Source organism: Rattus norvegicus, chromosome 18, assembly GCF_021556685.1.
Source record: "Rattus norvegicus strain SHRSP/BbbUtx chromosome 18, alternate assembly SHRSP_T2T, whole genome shotgun sequence".
Lineage (NCBI taxonomy): Eukaryota > Metazoa > Chordata > Mammalia > Rodentia > Muridae > Rattus > Rattus norvegicus.
This window is the reverse complement of record NC_141551.1, coordinates 48,922,501-48,938,648: the sequence shown is the minus strand read 5'-3', so window position 1 is coordinate 48,938,648 and position 16,148 is coordinate 48,922,501. Positions and strand designations below refer to the sequence as shown.

The following is a 16,148-nucleotide window of genomic DNA, read 5'->3' as shown; positions in this document are numbered from 1 at the left end:
GTGCTGGAGGATCAAACTCAGGTCTCCCCAAGCTTATGTGACAAGTACTCTATGGACTGGATTTCTCTCCAGCCACTACCTGAGTGTTTGTGAGACAGCATCTTATTTTGTTGCTCTGCCTGTCCTAGAATCCCTATGCCAACCAGGCTGGCATTGAATTTGTGACACTCATCCTGTCTCTGCCTTCCAAAGTGTGTATGATATCAAGTATATGCTAGATATACATGACACATATGTGGAGGTCAGAGTAAAGCTTCTAGGAGTTGGTTCTTTCCATGAAAGTCACAGAAGTAGAATTCAAGATGGCCAGGGTTGACAACTAGGACTATGACCTGCTAAGCCATCTTGCTGGCCCAGCTGAGCCCTATTTTGATTGTCTGGTGGGATTGTCATCAAAGTAAGGACTCCCTGTACTATACTAGAAATTACTGATATGAGATACATATATTTTAGAAAAATGTTGATTTTCGGTCTAATGTATTGCTCTCTGTTGTGTGTGTTGGCACTTACATTTTCTTTTTCAAAGTTTCTAGCTGCAGATTATCAACCCAGAGCTCATGTTTGTCCTAGGGTCAACCCTGCTTGAATCAGTACAATGTGCTAATGGCTTCTTATAACACAAAGTAGCACACATGTTTTTACAGCCAGCGGCAAGTGTGTCTGTGGGATGATCTGCTGCTATGTAATATTTATGGACAAGGAACAGTGTGCTGGGTATTGAGATGTATTCAGAGCTCAATACCAGTGTCAAGCCGTTCTAATGAATTGCCCCTGATCTGAGGTCCTTGGTCAAGTGGCCTTTGCATCTTGGGGTTTCTTTGTGATTCTTCCAGATGTCAGAAAGCCATTCCCACTGCATTTCATATTCAAGCAGGATCGTTGATGGGAGGACATCGAGTTACTGAAACGATGTTACGTCTAGGACAAATGTTCTATAGGTTGCCATTATCTGTATCCTGCTTAACCCTCCATTAGAAATATAATTGTAAACATGAGCTCATTTTCTTTTGGTTAGAGGGATAGGAAGTTGTTGTCCATGGTGGACTAACTTATAGTGAGATAGGAGAAGTACGTTCTAGTGGTCTGTTGCATAACAGAAAGCCTGGAGCAGTGGCTCTCCACTGTCCTGAGGCTATGACTCTTTTAATACAGCCCCTTGTGGTGTGGTGACCCCAGCCATAAAATTATTTTATTGCTCCTTCAGAACTGTAATTTTGTTATTGTAATGTGCTGGTTATCTCATGTGCTGGATATCTAATATGGAACCTCCAAAGGGGTCACAGCCCACCGGTTGAGAACCACTGGCTTAGATGTTTATACTGAACGGTATGCTCCAAAACAACTAGAAACATATTAATCAATTTCACTAGAACTAAGCTACAAATGTTTGAAGCCATAGCTATACCCTGATTTGAACATTATACAATGTATCTAACATTATGTGATACACCAAAAATATGTTTAATGTGTATTTATTTAAACATAAAAATATAAGATAAAAAGAGCAAAAGCCAAAAAATAAAAAAATTTTTAAAAAAGAGCAAAAGCCATGTAGTAATTTAAAATGCATCTGCCATGTGTGGTGTATATATTTAATACTTTACTTGTGAGCACTTATTTAAACCTGATTTCATTGTAAGTAATTAAATCCAAGATGCACATTAAGGTCTAGTGTATATGATTTTTTTTTCACAGATATATAATAAAATTGTTTAGAAACTATTATTGGTGCATGGTTACCGTATAAAGTGCTGGCTTCATGAAGACTTTTTTGTTCAAATGTACAATAAATACGATGACCGTTCTCCCTGCCCAGGCCCAGACTGTTTTATATCTATGTAGCATACACTAGAGGCAAAATTTATTGCTAAAACACAACTGAAAGTGGAAGAAAATTCCCCAATTGTTGCACAAAAGTGCAACATATTTCCCCTTTGATCTGTACAGCACACTAAGTTATTACACTGATTAATACAGAGAGAGATTAAGGAGTTTCTTACCACATAACTACATGAATTCAACTCTTCATATTTTAAAGAAGCATTTCAAAACATCTTCATGTCTTTTTTTTTACTTTTTTGGATGTTGTTGTTTTTGTTGTTGTTGTTGTTGTTGCTGTTAATCCCTTCGTGCACAGCAAAGAGATTGCTCTCCTTCTTGAAAGACTGTTACAGTTTCCTTACTGTCCTGAAAAGGCCCCTAGTTTTAGTAAAGATGCATACCATAAAACATATTTAAGCACCAGAAGTGTTTCTGTGATATCAAAGGGTCTGTAGACTTTGAACTAAATTTCTCACCAAGGGAGGTAGAATGATGGGTGCCTGAGACTAGACTTAAAATTAAAATCTTCTCACTGTGAAGCAAACCTAAGCATCTGTGGGAGAAAGAGCCCATGAGAATGGTCCCACTGTGTGCTGCTATGCAAAGGTTGCTTGCAGCATCAAGGACAGAGTGCAAACATCTCTCTCCACAACGGTGATTCCACATGAAATAAACGTGTATTCCAGTACTGAGTCCTCCTTCAGAGGCCATTATGAAAGCCCTCCGCGTTGTTTGTAGTCTTACAGGATTTGAATTCTCATGATGTACATGAATTACTTTTTATGTAAAAATCATTTATATTATCTTAAATTTCCATTTCACAGAGTGAACCATCCCTCCACGATGAGCCGGTTCAAAGCTTCCCTTAGGGGTGTGATTGGTTTTCAGGTCTCTCTGTTTACATACTTTTCACACCCCCAGTTCCAGAAGCTGCATTCTAACATCAAACTTGCAGAGTTTAGAGAGCTGCCTACCGTTCTGCTGTCTTCCTGGACAGAGGACTCACCGTCCCTCTGTGATAAACATGGCTGCTCCCAAGTGGGCTAGCAAGCTTTTGAGGCTTTACGAGCTGCTGAAAACATGCCTTGATTGCATATCATTTGATTCCAATTAAGAGGCACTTAAGAAGTTTCTACCGAATTAGATTACACTGAGCGCTCTAAAGAGGACACTTTATTATTAGAGGCAGCTTTAATTTAAAATGATCACAGAGGGGAAAACACTGTTCATTTTAATAAAATGGGCTTAATCCCATGACATTATCCCACAGTTGCATACTGTGGGTTATGGCTTATTAAATAATAGTATGGGGGCCCCTGCGAGAATCATTTGAAGTTCCAGGTGCTCCATTCACAGTTCACCCGACCGAGACAGGGCTGGTCACATGGCTTTTTTAATACTTAACAGAAACCAGAAATGCTATGGGGGGGGGGGAGGTCTTTAAATGAAAATAAAGAGATAAGGCTGAAGCCCTGGAGTGCAAATTCTGCCTTCTCACCAGAGTTGTAAGCAGTGAGTTTCCCAGCTGACTGAAATGGAAGGAACTTCTGACTTAGAGAGCCGCGATAGCCAAATAAACGGAAAGTGCCACTGATTTCCTTAGCTTTTTGAAATGAAACATTGCTCCTTTTAAAATAAAGAACTGCCTTGACATCAAATTTTTACACACAATCAGAGCAAAAGCCGCCCCCTCCCTTTGAATATACAACAGTGTCCGGGTGTGTTTTCTTCCCAAAAGTTATTATTTTTACAAGCCTTGGTTTGTGTTTAATGTTTCAGAAAAGAAAAATGATTAAAAGCAAATGTCCGAAAGTCAGTTATTTCGTACTAAGCATAAACCACACAGCTAGCTTTCACTGGATGAAGCCCTGCAGACACATTTGGCTTGCCCATCACTGATACTTCAGGAATAAAAGCAACTTGTGGTTTGTGGTTAGTGATTAAGCACCAGTGAACTTGTGTGCTCTCGTATAGAAAAATCTGCCGCGTTTTGAGCACTTCACACTTTGTAACAACATCTTTACTATGCCTTTCAGAATTAATTGACCTAAAACCCAGTGACTCCACGATATATCTATTGGATAATTAGAAGTCTGAGGACCAACAAATAAAACCCATTATTGATGTGCAGATCTTCAGTCAAACAAATACTTTAGAGCCCCAACTTGCAAAAACTTATTTCCTTTGAAATGGGCATCATATCAAAGACGTGCTGCTGGGATGATTCATACCACCAGATTTCAAGGTCCTCTCCAAAACAGATTAAAAAATCTAAAAATAACGTTATGAAGTCAGGAGGCCAAGGTAGGAGGAGTGGACGTCAGGCTAGGCTAACGCGCCTAGTATGATGATGTCATGAAAATAATAAACAAACAGACCCTGTAAACCTTGAAGACAACCCAGGACCTCTCCAACCAATCCTCTCAGGAGCCTAGGTGGGGCTCTTCTGGAAAGGTAAGCTTCTTAGGAAATCTGCCTGACCTTGAGAGCAGGAACCGCAGGGAGGGGGACGCAGTGACCTACTTCAGTGATCGGTAGCTATAGAGATCAGAAAATGCGCTCCCTGTCGAAGATCATTGCTAAAATCTGTCTATACCACACTGGAACAATCAATTTTGTAAATGATTGCAATAATCAAGGAAATTGCCTAATTTATAAATCCTTGCATAGGGCATTTTAATGGATCCCTCAGTTTTAATGCTGACGCCTTCAAAGCCCAATGAATTGTTGTCCCGGCTGTCTTTACGCAAAATGATAAAAACATGCCGTCTCATAGGGAAACCACATCTCATGGATATTCAGACCCTCAACCTGCGATCATTCATTAGTGACTTCCACAAAAGTTCCATACGCTGGAGCTTCATGAGGAACAAACGAACACACGTGTCTGTGTCTGTGTCGTCTGTGCGTTGATGAAAACCACTAGAGTTTTAGAATCTGAATAAATGACGTTGCAACAAATTGTACCATAGTATACAAATCCTCCAGCCCTGAGGACCCTTGCTATAACGGCTTCTCTCTCTTTTTTTGCCTAACCCTAGGCCAGTTTTATTTTTTGGATTGTTATTGTGGTGGTGGTGGTGGCGGTGGCGGTGGCGGTGGGTTGGTTGATTTTAACCAAGTCTCCGAGTCAGCAGGCTCCGCCATGCTAACCTCCCAAACTGTCAATCCCACCAGTGCGGATGATGCTGGTCACGCTACATCGTATGTGTGCTGTTCTTGTCTTTACTTGTCCACTAACAGGTGGACCCCCGGGGTCCACCCGGAAACTCAGACTGCACACTTCGCTTCTCCCCTAAGCCCTCCTCATAAGGTTGCTCATCTTGGCTATCCTTGGCCAGTTGATTCTGGCCAATGGTGTACTGTCAGAGCTTTCCCTGCTGCCCAGCCTCACCACCCTGACGTTTATGGTGCACTGATTGGCCTCTGTCAGTGGTGCTGCTTGTAAATTCACTTTGAAAAGCTTTGTGTTAACAGCCTTCAACCAGGCTCCAAGAAGAGTACGAACAGGCAGCCAACAAGCTCGACCTTCTGCCCTTATTACAGTGAGTAAATCAGGGTTTGAGCCATTAGGCTGGAGCCTGGGGCCTACACAGAGAGGACTGACATGACAAAAGGTCAGCCTCTGTCACACACTATGTAACGATTTGCATAATGGAATTCTGTAACTTAACGGAGGACGGTGGTAAACACTCACCGTCTCTGGCTTCCTGGGCTCTTATGCTAAGTACTTACACCAGAGTCTGTGTTTCTTGTGTAAATACACAAGGAATGTCTGAACTCATGAAATCTTGGAACATATATGGCTCTAAAACAGAAAGGAATCGAGAGAGAGGCAGCCTCCAATTTTGTACACAGCTGTCTTAGAACATCTGCACACCACCAATGTCTCACAGCCACCCCTTCTTTGGGAGGGAGTCCCCATCTGCATAGGGTGCAGGTTTTCCCACTCGATCAAAAGTGTTTAACCCATAAAATTACACTACAACCATTTGTGGTCCTAAGACCACACATAGCTTTTCCACAAACAATTAAAATTGCTATAATTTGCACAGGGGAACGAGCCAGCACCTCTGTCTGTTTCTGAGAATAATATTTCCATCACCCAACTCGCTGGCCTGCTGTGATGGGAACGGCAGGTTTTGTCTTCCCAGTAACCCCTAAGATTTCGATTTTGCTTTCTATGTCCTGCTTTTAGGGCAGAGGAATAAAAGACAATCCATGGCAGAGGAAGATAATGCCATTTTGAAGTGAGAAATACTTGTGAATCATTTTCTTCACACAGACAAATCCTCTCAATAAAAAAAAAAAGTCAATTTCTGAATAAAACGAGAAAAAGAGTCCTGCCTGCATAGAATTCATCAACCTTATAAGGCTTTTGATCCTAACATATACACCATAACAAATTTACATGAAACCTCACCAATTTCCAATTTTTTTTGTTTTTGTCTTGTCTTGTTATGTTTTTATTGTTGTTGTTTTTATTGCTGTTGTTGTTGCTTTTAGGTAAGTCATTTAGGGATTTGGAAAACCAAGGAGAGTGCGATGTTATAAGACCTAAACCAAAGGGACTAGAAAGAGACCCTGACAGAACCACCATGAAGTATTACATCTTTGATTTTGCAGATGGTTTTACAGTTTATGTAAAACTATAAAACTCCCTCACTCTGTCAAATGGGCACCACTATACAGACATCTTCAAATCCAAGGAGGCAGCACCAGGGAAGTGGGCCAGCCGTGAGGATACACAACTGAAAGCATAACAGGATGCCACAATGGTTTATTTTTAAGGAAGAAATGACTTAAGTTCTGTGAAACAGACTTATTTACAACTAAATTGACAGAGTGGTATATTAAATGATAAACTACTGAAAAAATATTATTTTTAGTTCAATGTAACTAGATTTACAGAAGCTGTCTTCCCCTGGCATCTTGTGACTTGCCCAAAATGAGCTGAAATACATAAAACAAAAGTGCGGTATCTATAGTTACAGTGTTATCACTGAAACAATTTTAAGTGATTTTAAGTTAATAAAAGAGTATTGACTCAAAATGATTTTTCAACACCTAAATTGTGTGTGTGTGTGTGTGCCCGTGTGTGTGTGTGTGTGTGTGTGTGTGTGTGTGTGTGTGTGTGTATGATTGAGTCATTTATAAAAAAGCACTCCCAGCACATTCAAAAAATAGAATCAATTAATTTCCTTCTGGTACCAATTACCTATGATGGTTTTGAAATGCAAACATTTAGCAGCACAAAATATGTATTTAATATTGGTTTTCACTAATATCTTTGACTTAAACTAAATGGTAATGATGAAAAATAGAGCATTCACTTTAAGCAGAAGTGTCAAAAATATTATGGCACAAAATCAAACCACACAAAAAAGCCCATATCATGCTATCTTCCTCGATTTTCTGAAGAAAAAATAGTTAATCTTTTAGCAGAGGACAGTTGAAAACAACATATATAGACTTGCCCAAGCAAAAGGGACGACAGGCTGTATAAAGTTAAATTCCTGTCTAATACCTTGACTGTAATTCTAATAAGCCACTATGTTATTTCAATTAGCAAGGGGGAAAAAATTAGGTTGACATGGGTACAATTTATTTTGTCATTATTGCTAAACTTTGTCAAATCGGACCTTGAGTTGAAAGGTGTAACAGTCGCTTACCTGAATTATAACTTTATTTCAAACTTTTGTATTTTACTCCAGCAGAACGCTAACGTATACACTGTGTGCATTCCTCAAGTCTAGTCATATTAAATTCTGACGTTAAGCAGAAAGAGGAAACCATATACAACTAGATTAATTTATCTCAAGGGAAAAGAATGCATTAATAACCAAGATAATGTTTTCACAAATGTTGGAATCAACTGTGCCTTTTCACTTCTTCATTAGAAAACACATTAGGATAAAGTTATCTCGTTCTCATCTATGAGGCATAACTGCTGAGAGTCTGTTTCCTTGGAATGGTCAGAAAGACGCCCCACTCCACCCTACCCCCACCCCTGTACATCTAAATAGAGTTATAGCCTGAGTCCAGGTCTTGTTAGAATTAATGTGTGCAAGTGAAGGGCTGCTTAATGCTTTCTGTCATCTTTTTTATTTAAAGTATCTAAACATATTACTTTTCAAAACATACTAAAATTCTAATTCCAAAAGAAACATGCAAAATTTTTAAAGAAGACTAATTTAGTTTTTTTTTTAAATTTGGTTTTAGCTTGCTAATCTCTTTAAATTGGAAAATTAATAATCTTACATAATTATGGGGGGAGGCAAGACCACTCCTCATGAAAACCTAAAGAGTCAAAACGCTTTTAAGAATGAAGACGCTCAACTCTGTGTTGCTACATTTTGAACTGTTGGATTATACACCAGGAAAATATGAACCTAAAAAATGGTTAATGGCAGCCTGTTTCCCATCACATTCTCCGTGGTCACGCACACCCAATGTTTAACAACTCTTCTATGAACGAAGTGAAGCTTTTAGCGAATAATCAAGGAGTAACTAGTGTCAGTTTGCTTCTGTCATCATCCTTCACGTGCAGCATGACGTACAGAGGCCCATCATACAATGGGCTGCAAACCGAAACAAGAGCTCAGAAATGGTAGCAGGAGGAAATGAGCCGTCCATTTACTGTACTGAAATAAAGAAAGCAGCCCCGCAAAGACCTACCAGGACCTGAGTTTCGAACTCTAAATAGGAAGACGTTCCTTCAGCACGTGGCTGGCAAGAACTCTAAGAAGAGGAATGAGTACAGTTGACTTTTAAAATGAAGGAGCCATCATTCGATAGCTTTTAACTGTCTTGAAAAACCTGCTTCGGGTCACCCTGATATTCCAGGTGTCTAAAATAATATTTAAGTGAATGACTGCTTTGTGAGTCACTAAAAAAAATTATTGTGAAGCCTTTCCTGTGGAGATCTATAGTGGACTCCAATCATAGATTCTATCTGATATAAACAATGTTTAAACTTTTTCAGAATAAATAGAATGCAGATTTAAAGTCTAAAATTTAAAGGGCAACTTATATTTATACTTTCCTGTCATTAAAGGTGATTTGATTTAAATAATTATGTCTCATAAAACATGATGCTTAAAATTTTAAGTCATGGTTTGTTCGTTTTTTTTAATGTTTTGTTAAGACAGGGTCTCACATAGCCTAGGCTGTCCTCAAACTTCCTTTGTAGCTGAGACTGGCCTTAATGGCTGATTCTTCTCCACCTCTCACAAAATGCCTAGTTTTAAGCAGTGCTAGAGATCAAACTCAGGCTGTCACACGTTGTGGACAAGCAGTCTAACTACTGAGCTACCTGCCCGGACATTCATACTTCGTATCTTAAAAGTAGTTATACTAATAAAAGCCTATGCCCTATTTTAAAAAGTGTTCTGTCACTACAAATACTTACTGCCACTAAATAACTCCAGTCAGTCACATTTTTTACCATCTGTCAGGAGACATTTTACATGGCTGAAATTTTAATATCCTTTCAGTCCGCCAAATGTATGTCATCCTAATTATTATTACAGAGGGCTTATAAAAAATAGTTGTGTTTCGAAGCAGGAGTCGGCGCCTATAGATCATTCAAGCACAAGCCTAGAAGGCCTTTTTTTTTTTTTTGACACAAAGAACTGACTTTATATATCTTCCTAACACATTCGACTTATATAACCCAAACAACAGGTGAAACTCACTTTAAATCCATGGAGATATCAAGAGGGGGAAAAAACCCAATCTTAATACTATAACAAAATTCTTCCTCCATCATGTATTAATCAGAAGTGTAACAGAAAAGTCCCATAGTTTTCAATGTTAATATGTGTTGTTGAAGCCTGTATGTGTAGTGGCCTCTTGCCAACATCCCAATCACTCAAAGCCTTCTAGGAAAAAAAAAAAAGAACTATGTTTTTTTTCCCCACATTTATAGCTTTGTCCTCCAAAGTCTAAAAATAGACGAGTATCAGAGGGCAGGAACACGGGATTCACTTTCACATTTTCAGATAGAACATATCTGTACCACGACTGCTCCGTGGTTCCCCAGGGAAGCCTCGGCAGACCTTTAACAATGTGAGAGTGGAGTCCTTAATAACAGGGCTGGGGCCTGCAGGGTGCATGGGTGGACTTCATAAACTTTAAAGCACACAGGAGGTTACAAGTGAATTAGTGAGACTCGAAAACCACTTGTCAGTTTTGCTGTGCATTAGCTCTAACTTTTACCTCCAAGTAGTTTCGTGGCAAGCCACTTCCTCCTGCCCTGTTTTACACATTACTTTTCTGAATCTTTCTGTTGGTTTTGTTTTCAGTGTTTGTTTTTAAGAAAAGCCTCATTTCATGACATAAATATGCTCACCCCTTCTCCAACCTCACTCACAGATCCATTCCAAAAGACAAAAATGTCGAACTGCTTTCCCACAACTGTTTAGAAGTGATGGGGGACTGACCAGAAGTCTGGATCCAGGGCTCAGTGGATAACTACAGGGCAGGAGGCTCCTGGGCTGCCCTAGCCCCACCTTGGGTTGCTGGGCTGCAAGATCACTTGGAGGAATGCTGCCATTCTAGTCCATCAAGGGAGACTTTACAGACAAAGGCCTCAGCCCCCTGACCCCAGTAGTCACATGAGGGTTCTGGACAATGGCTCTGTTTTCCACAGCATTCTCTCCTGGGCCTAGTACAAAGTTGGCCAGAGGGAACCCAACAGATGTGTAAGTGGATGATTATATTGTAGGGTGTAGTGGGAAAGCTCGCCACAAGAACGGTCCCATTGACAAGCCCAAGCCGTTGAGCCACATGTAACCAGAAAGCACAGTGTTTGGACAGCCACTCTACTAACGCACACTCCAACCTGGTCCCCAGCAATCAAGGGTTTGACTTTTCTGATGACTCCTCCTTCATTAGTTCACCTGGCCAAAGATTCCCATCACTTCAGCTTGTGTCCTCTAGTATCTAATATTTCCTAACTAGTTCTCTGTGAGTTCAGGAGCAAAGATCGTTGAAGGATTATCTAGTTATAAAATCGAGTAGCGCTGATTAGGGCTTTTTCAGACACTACTTTAAATAATAGTGGGGATTAATTTACACCAGAATGACATTATCTCTCGTGTTTTGATTATCTATTTTTTTGAAAGTTGTATAATTCCACTTTGTCAGAAGAGAAACCAAAAATTTTAAGGTTTGATTTACAGTACAATTCACAAAGAAGGTTGGGTACTTTCAAAGTTCTAGAACATGTTGGTCTCTCACATTCAACATTTACAAAAAAAAAAAGTTTTAGGTGACCCAAAACTGGCCCTAAAATTGCTATATGAGCCCCACCCCCCCACCCCACCCCGGTTGACTTTTAACGTCTGACCCTCTTGTCTCCACCTCCCTAGTGCTATAGAATCACATCCTCCTAGTTTAAGTGCTGCTGAGGACCAAATTCACGGGTTCCTTCTTACTTGGCACGGAAGCACTCCACCTTGTCTCCACAGATTGGTTTTCAACTGAGAAAAATTACCCTGACTCTGCCTTTTCTCTGCTTCTCTTGCTTCAGGCACAGAGACCTCTGGAAAGAGCTGGGAAGCTGGCATTAAAGTCACCTGGCTCTACTCTACCGCTGCCTGGCTCAACCTCTGTGAGTATTCGGCTGTTTCTTCTCGTTCTGAAGATTGAGAAACCCCGGGGGCTAATCCTTCACAGCAGAGGCAGGTAAGGTGGTTGACTTCTAGAGCCAACCGGTCCCTCTGCAAGCCACTCTGCCATCATCTCTCCTGTAGGAACTTCAGAGGTCAGCCCTCCGCTGGGCAGGAGAACGTTTTCTCCACTGCTACACCAGTGGGGCTGAGGGTCGAGGTAGGATGGGTTTCCGGGGCCAGAGGCAGCTTCTGAGACCCGGCCCAAACTGGGGAATAAACTCCGGCCTCTTACCTCCCAGAGGTGCTGCGTGTTCCTCACTGCGCCGGTCTGCACTTTCTCCGGGGGCAGGAGCACGCCCTGGAAGGGCCCAATCCAGGTGCCCTGCTGGATCCTCTGTGCGGCACAGATGCCGTACGCCAGGCCTGGCACGGTGCTGGTGCACAGGCATACCTCCCGCGGCAGGTCCCGTAGCCACTCGGGCAGCTCCGGCGGGGGTGCAGCGGCCGCCGCGCTGCTGGTGCCCACAAGCCGGCGCAGCGAGTGCAGCGGCCCGTGCATGGGGCACTCCCCGTTGCGGTTGTCCGCGCACATGTCGCAACCTGTGGGTGATACCAGAGAAGGAGGGAAGGGAGAGAGTTAACCCATTCTTTTGTCCGGTGGGTGGGGTAGATGTGGGGGATCCTTGGGTAAACTCCCTAAACTGCAGCAGGTAAACCACCTGTTGGGCGCCACAGGGAGCACAAGGAGTCGGAAAGGAACTTGTACCACACCCCGGGGACTTGCAGCACTCAAATATGCGCGCTGGGATCCGCTCAAGGCTTTGATGCTAGGTTTGGATAGTCAGATGTGCTTTCCAGCGCCTAACGCCCATGACTTTTGCTTCCTATCCAGTTTGCCTGGTCTCAGCTTCTCTCACTACCCTGCACGCGTTCTTGTGCCTGCACTCTAGCCAGTGTCCCGGAGTGTGCTTATCTTTTCTCCCTCAAGAAGTCTGTCTCTCATCCGACCATTTATCTCCAATAGTCTCAGATAGTACATGATGTCTCAGATAGTACTTGGTTCTGCTCTTGGGCTATCAAAGCGGGAGTGACAGGTACAAACATTGGACTCCGAAGCTTCTTATGCTAACTCGGGAGGGAGTGCAAGCTCCAATCCCGGTCCTTTAGGAGGTAGGACCCCGGCCTCTGTCCAGAGCCCACTCCAGCGAGTTCGCCCATCAAAGTTGAGCGGGAACGGAGAGGGAAGGGGTGCGAGGGGGGGGAGGGTTGTCAGTTGTGATTGTGTGTGCAAGTTCTTCCCAGAGACCAAATGAAATAGGACGTTTAAGGATCAGGGTACAGGGTCTTTAATGATCGGGGTAATGATTCAATTGAGCAGGATGGAAGGCCGAGCACGAGTTAAATGAGATTATCTCATTCGGTGAAGCTGTTGCTGAAACTGCTCCCGACTTGCCCCCAGGGCAGACATCACACTGGGATTTTCCTACACTCCAGGCGGGCTGCTCCAGGGCACCCAGTGTCCTTTGACTCGGTCTAGGAGGAAAAGGCCAGGCAGCCACTAGAAGCTAAGCTTTCAGCGACCAGGCTGTCGGAATGGCAGAGTCTAAGGGTTATTAATGGGCCTGGCGGAGCCGCTGTGTCTGCTCCCTGGTGCGGCCGGCCTCCGCAGCGGACTCCTGCCTATGCGACTCAACCTTCAGAGTCCAGCCTCCCTAGGGACGCCTAGGGTTCTGCTGCAGCCGAGCCCTGTGGCACTGACCCTGGCACTTGGTGCTCCTGTACTGGTGGAGATGGTAAGACCAGGTAGCAGGGTACCTGAGTTGCACTCCGAGCTACTCTGCACCTTCCCCCTTGTCTCCATGGCAATTACCCCTTGTAGATCACTCCAAATATGCCATGTCTGTGCTGAAACTGTCAACCACCCAAGAAACTTGTTACAAGACAAATCAGTGAAGAATTTTCCACAAGGAACATGCCATCACTTCCCAGAATGGAGGGAGAACCTTTGCCATGACAATTGCAATGTCAACGGTTGAGCATCGTATCTGCCCAGAGGTGCTTCCTGTCCGTTGTGTGTTGCCCTCAATGGGCAGCCACTCTGTTCCAACTATGATTACCCAAGAAGTGAGGAGACCTGCTGGCTACAACTTCTTAGTGGCTGCCCACAAGACTTCTTTGAGAACCAACATCCTGTTTCTGCAGGTACCACTCTGTGCCTCCCTTAACACAAAGATACCTATCCTCCTCCAGCATCACAGGCTAATGTGAAGACTCTTCAAGACTCTACTTTTGACCCCAGGGCCTAGATTGGAGTATGCTGCCACTTCCGTCAACTCTTCAGAAACACATGTATTTCACTCAGCCATGTCATGTCGTTCCTTACTTGTGGACAACAAGAAGAAGACACCACAGAAACAAAGTGACAACAATATTAACCCTGAGTGCCTTCTATGTGCTATGCACCCATCTTGCACCAAAACTGTCACTCTGGTATCTAAGTACCGCAATTCCCATTTTTGCCAATGAAGCAGAAGACATTTTAGGAGTACTGATATTGGACCAAGGGCCAAGAAACTAGAAAGACACAGCAGAAAGATTCACTCTGCCCGACTCCAAAGCCTTCAAAGGCAGAGATTTAGGAAGACTAATGGGGGCTAGGAGAATTTTATACACCAACTCATGACTCGATCAATAGAATTGAAAGAGTTTACTGATGTAACCATTTGGGGGCCAGGAAAAGAACTCCAGGCATGATTGAGTCATAGTTACAGAGAGAGTTCTCTCTTCCACACTCATGGGCTTGAGGGAGCTAAAGTATAAGAATAGGAAAATAAATAGCCAGCATCCATAATGTCAGTGCGTCTGCTTTCACAGACACGTTAAAATGACCTTTCAGCACCTGAGCAAAAAAGGCTTTAAAAAACGACAATAAGAAAAGGCAACGTGCCCATGAAAATAAATATAAATCACCCAGGGAGGGCTTAACTGATTTTTCTTTTCTGGTTCATTCAATTAAGTAAAGAATGAAAGAGAGAGAGAGAGAGACAGAGAGAGAGAGAGAGAGAGAGAGAGAGAGAGAGAGAGCTCACAACCTAATACTCTGTGCCAAAACTCCCTCATCTCTACATCATGTGTGTGGATAAACAGATTAGAAGCAATTAACTCCAGCCACTGCCCCCACAGAAGACAAGCAGCACACTTCAATAATACGTGAATAGATGATGGCTAACTCGTTCCTGAAGCCCTCTTCCACCTGTTAGGTTTCATTGTTCTCTACAGCATACTTTAAAAGTAGCAGTTTGTAGAGTATTAAAAAACCCGAGGCTCCTCCCAAATCTAGAAGACTATATCCTAAGTTCACAAATGGACGGTGAGCAAGCCTCGTCCAGGCTGATGAGTTCATTTAATATGTGTCTTAATAAAAAAAAAAGTAAAAATATCTCTGCCAGAAAAGTTGACCAGTTGCCATCAAAATAGTTATGTATAGTCTCCAACATTTTAACCACATACAAAATCTCTCGGATTGAAAATATTTCTTTCTAACCTGTCTTGAGGTCCTAGAGGAGCCTGGGGAAGTTTTAAACAAGTGACTTTTTTCTTGAGATTGACGCCTAGTCAACAGTTGGCAAACATAGTGTTTTCTAGCCTGCGAGCCACAGACACCCACATAGAAAGGTTTGAAAGAGAAGCCACCTTGGTCCTCCAACCTCTCCCCACATAGCAGTCCAGGCCTTAAGAACCAGGGATTTGTGTACAAGTTTACAGCTAGACACAAGATGCTTTCAAATGTCACCGTATGGTATGGAATTAGAGCCATCCAGATCTCTTTCGGAGCACATCTGCCTAGGGGGCGTGAGTAAGGAAAGGGTGTGAAGGTGGGTTGCCAGCTTGCCCACCTACTGACCTCAGAAGGCCAAAGCAAGCCTTCCACTTCGTTTCACAGCCTTCTTACTGTGTGAATGCTTTCAGAGGTTTTTGTTGTTGTTTTCAACTACATGTACTATTATTAAAAAAACACACATACTTCAAATGAACCCTGTACAAAGCAGAACAGGAAGTCTATTTTCCCATATTAAAGGAAGGTGAAGTACAAAACACTTCAGGGGGTTTGCAGTCTGCTGAAGACCTGAGAGGTGAGTGTCAGCACCGGCAAGTCTCTCTCCACAAAGCTTTGTTCCGGAGGGTCTCCACACAAGGCTTACTGTGCAGAAGCCTCTCCTGTTCTTACAGCCCTCAGCCCTCGGTTACGGAAACCGAAGAGTAACTTAGAAGCCTGCTGAGCGCTCAGACTGTAAATCCTTCTGAGCAGCAGACGGGGTCGCAGCCCTTAGTCCAGCAGGCCAAGCCCTGAGGGGCCAAGAGACATTGATCGGTCCCCGGAGTGCCGCCTGCTGGCAACTCAGAGTCCAAAGCCCCTGGGGGAGGGGGCATGGTGGCCTGGGGGTACTAGGGCAGCTGGGCTGCCAGGAGCCTCACTCTGAATTACTCTCGAGGGCTCCATCACGCCCTGCCTATCCGTATGCAGGTTGTGGACAAAGACGGATGCGCAGCTGACTGGATGCCTTCCCCTCCGAAGGATTCCGTTTAAGTCCTCACCCAGCTTCTAGCCTCGAAGGGCTCCCAGGGGTAGCCACCAGGAAGAAGAGCCCATGGTAGTGGCCTAGCTCATGTGAATGCTCTAAGGATTCTGACTGCCGGCAACAAGCAAAA

General features: G+C 43.1%; 1 protein-coding gene across 4 annotated transcripts in view; it reads right to left on the bottom strand.

Annotated features, from left to right (window-relative positions):
* The window catches only part of Prdm6 (PR/SET domain 6), a 104,187-nt gene that overhangs the window by 82,236 nt on the left and 5,803 nt on the right, over window positions 1-16,148 (bottom strand). For all 4 annotated transcript variants that reach the window (XR_015642267.1, XR_015642266.1, NM_001432440.1 and 1 more), the window contains 1 exon segment: window positions 11,731-12,038. Coding sequence is in view for 2 of the 4 variants with exons in the window: in NM_001432440.1 (NP_001419369.1) it covers window positions 11,731-12,038 (308 nt within the window). In the remaining 2 variants the exon portion in view is untranslated.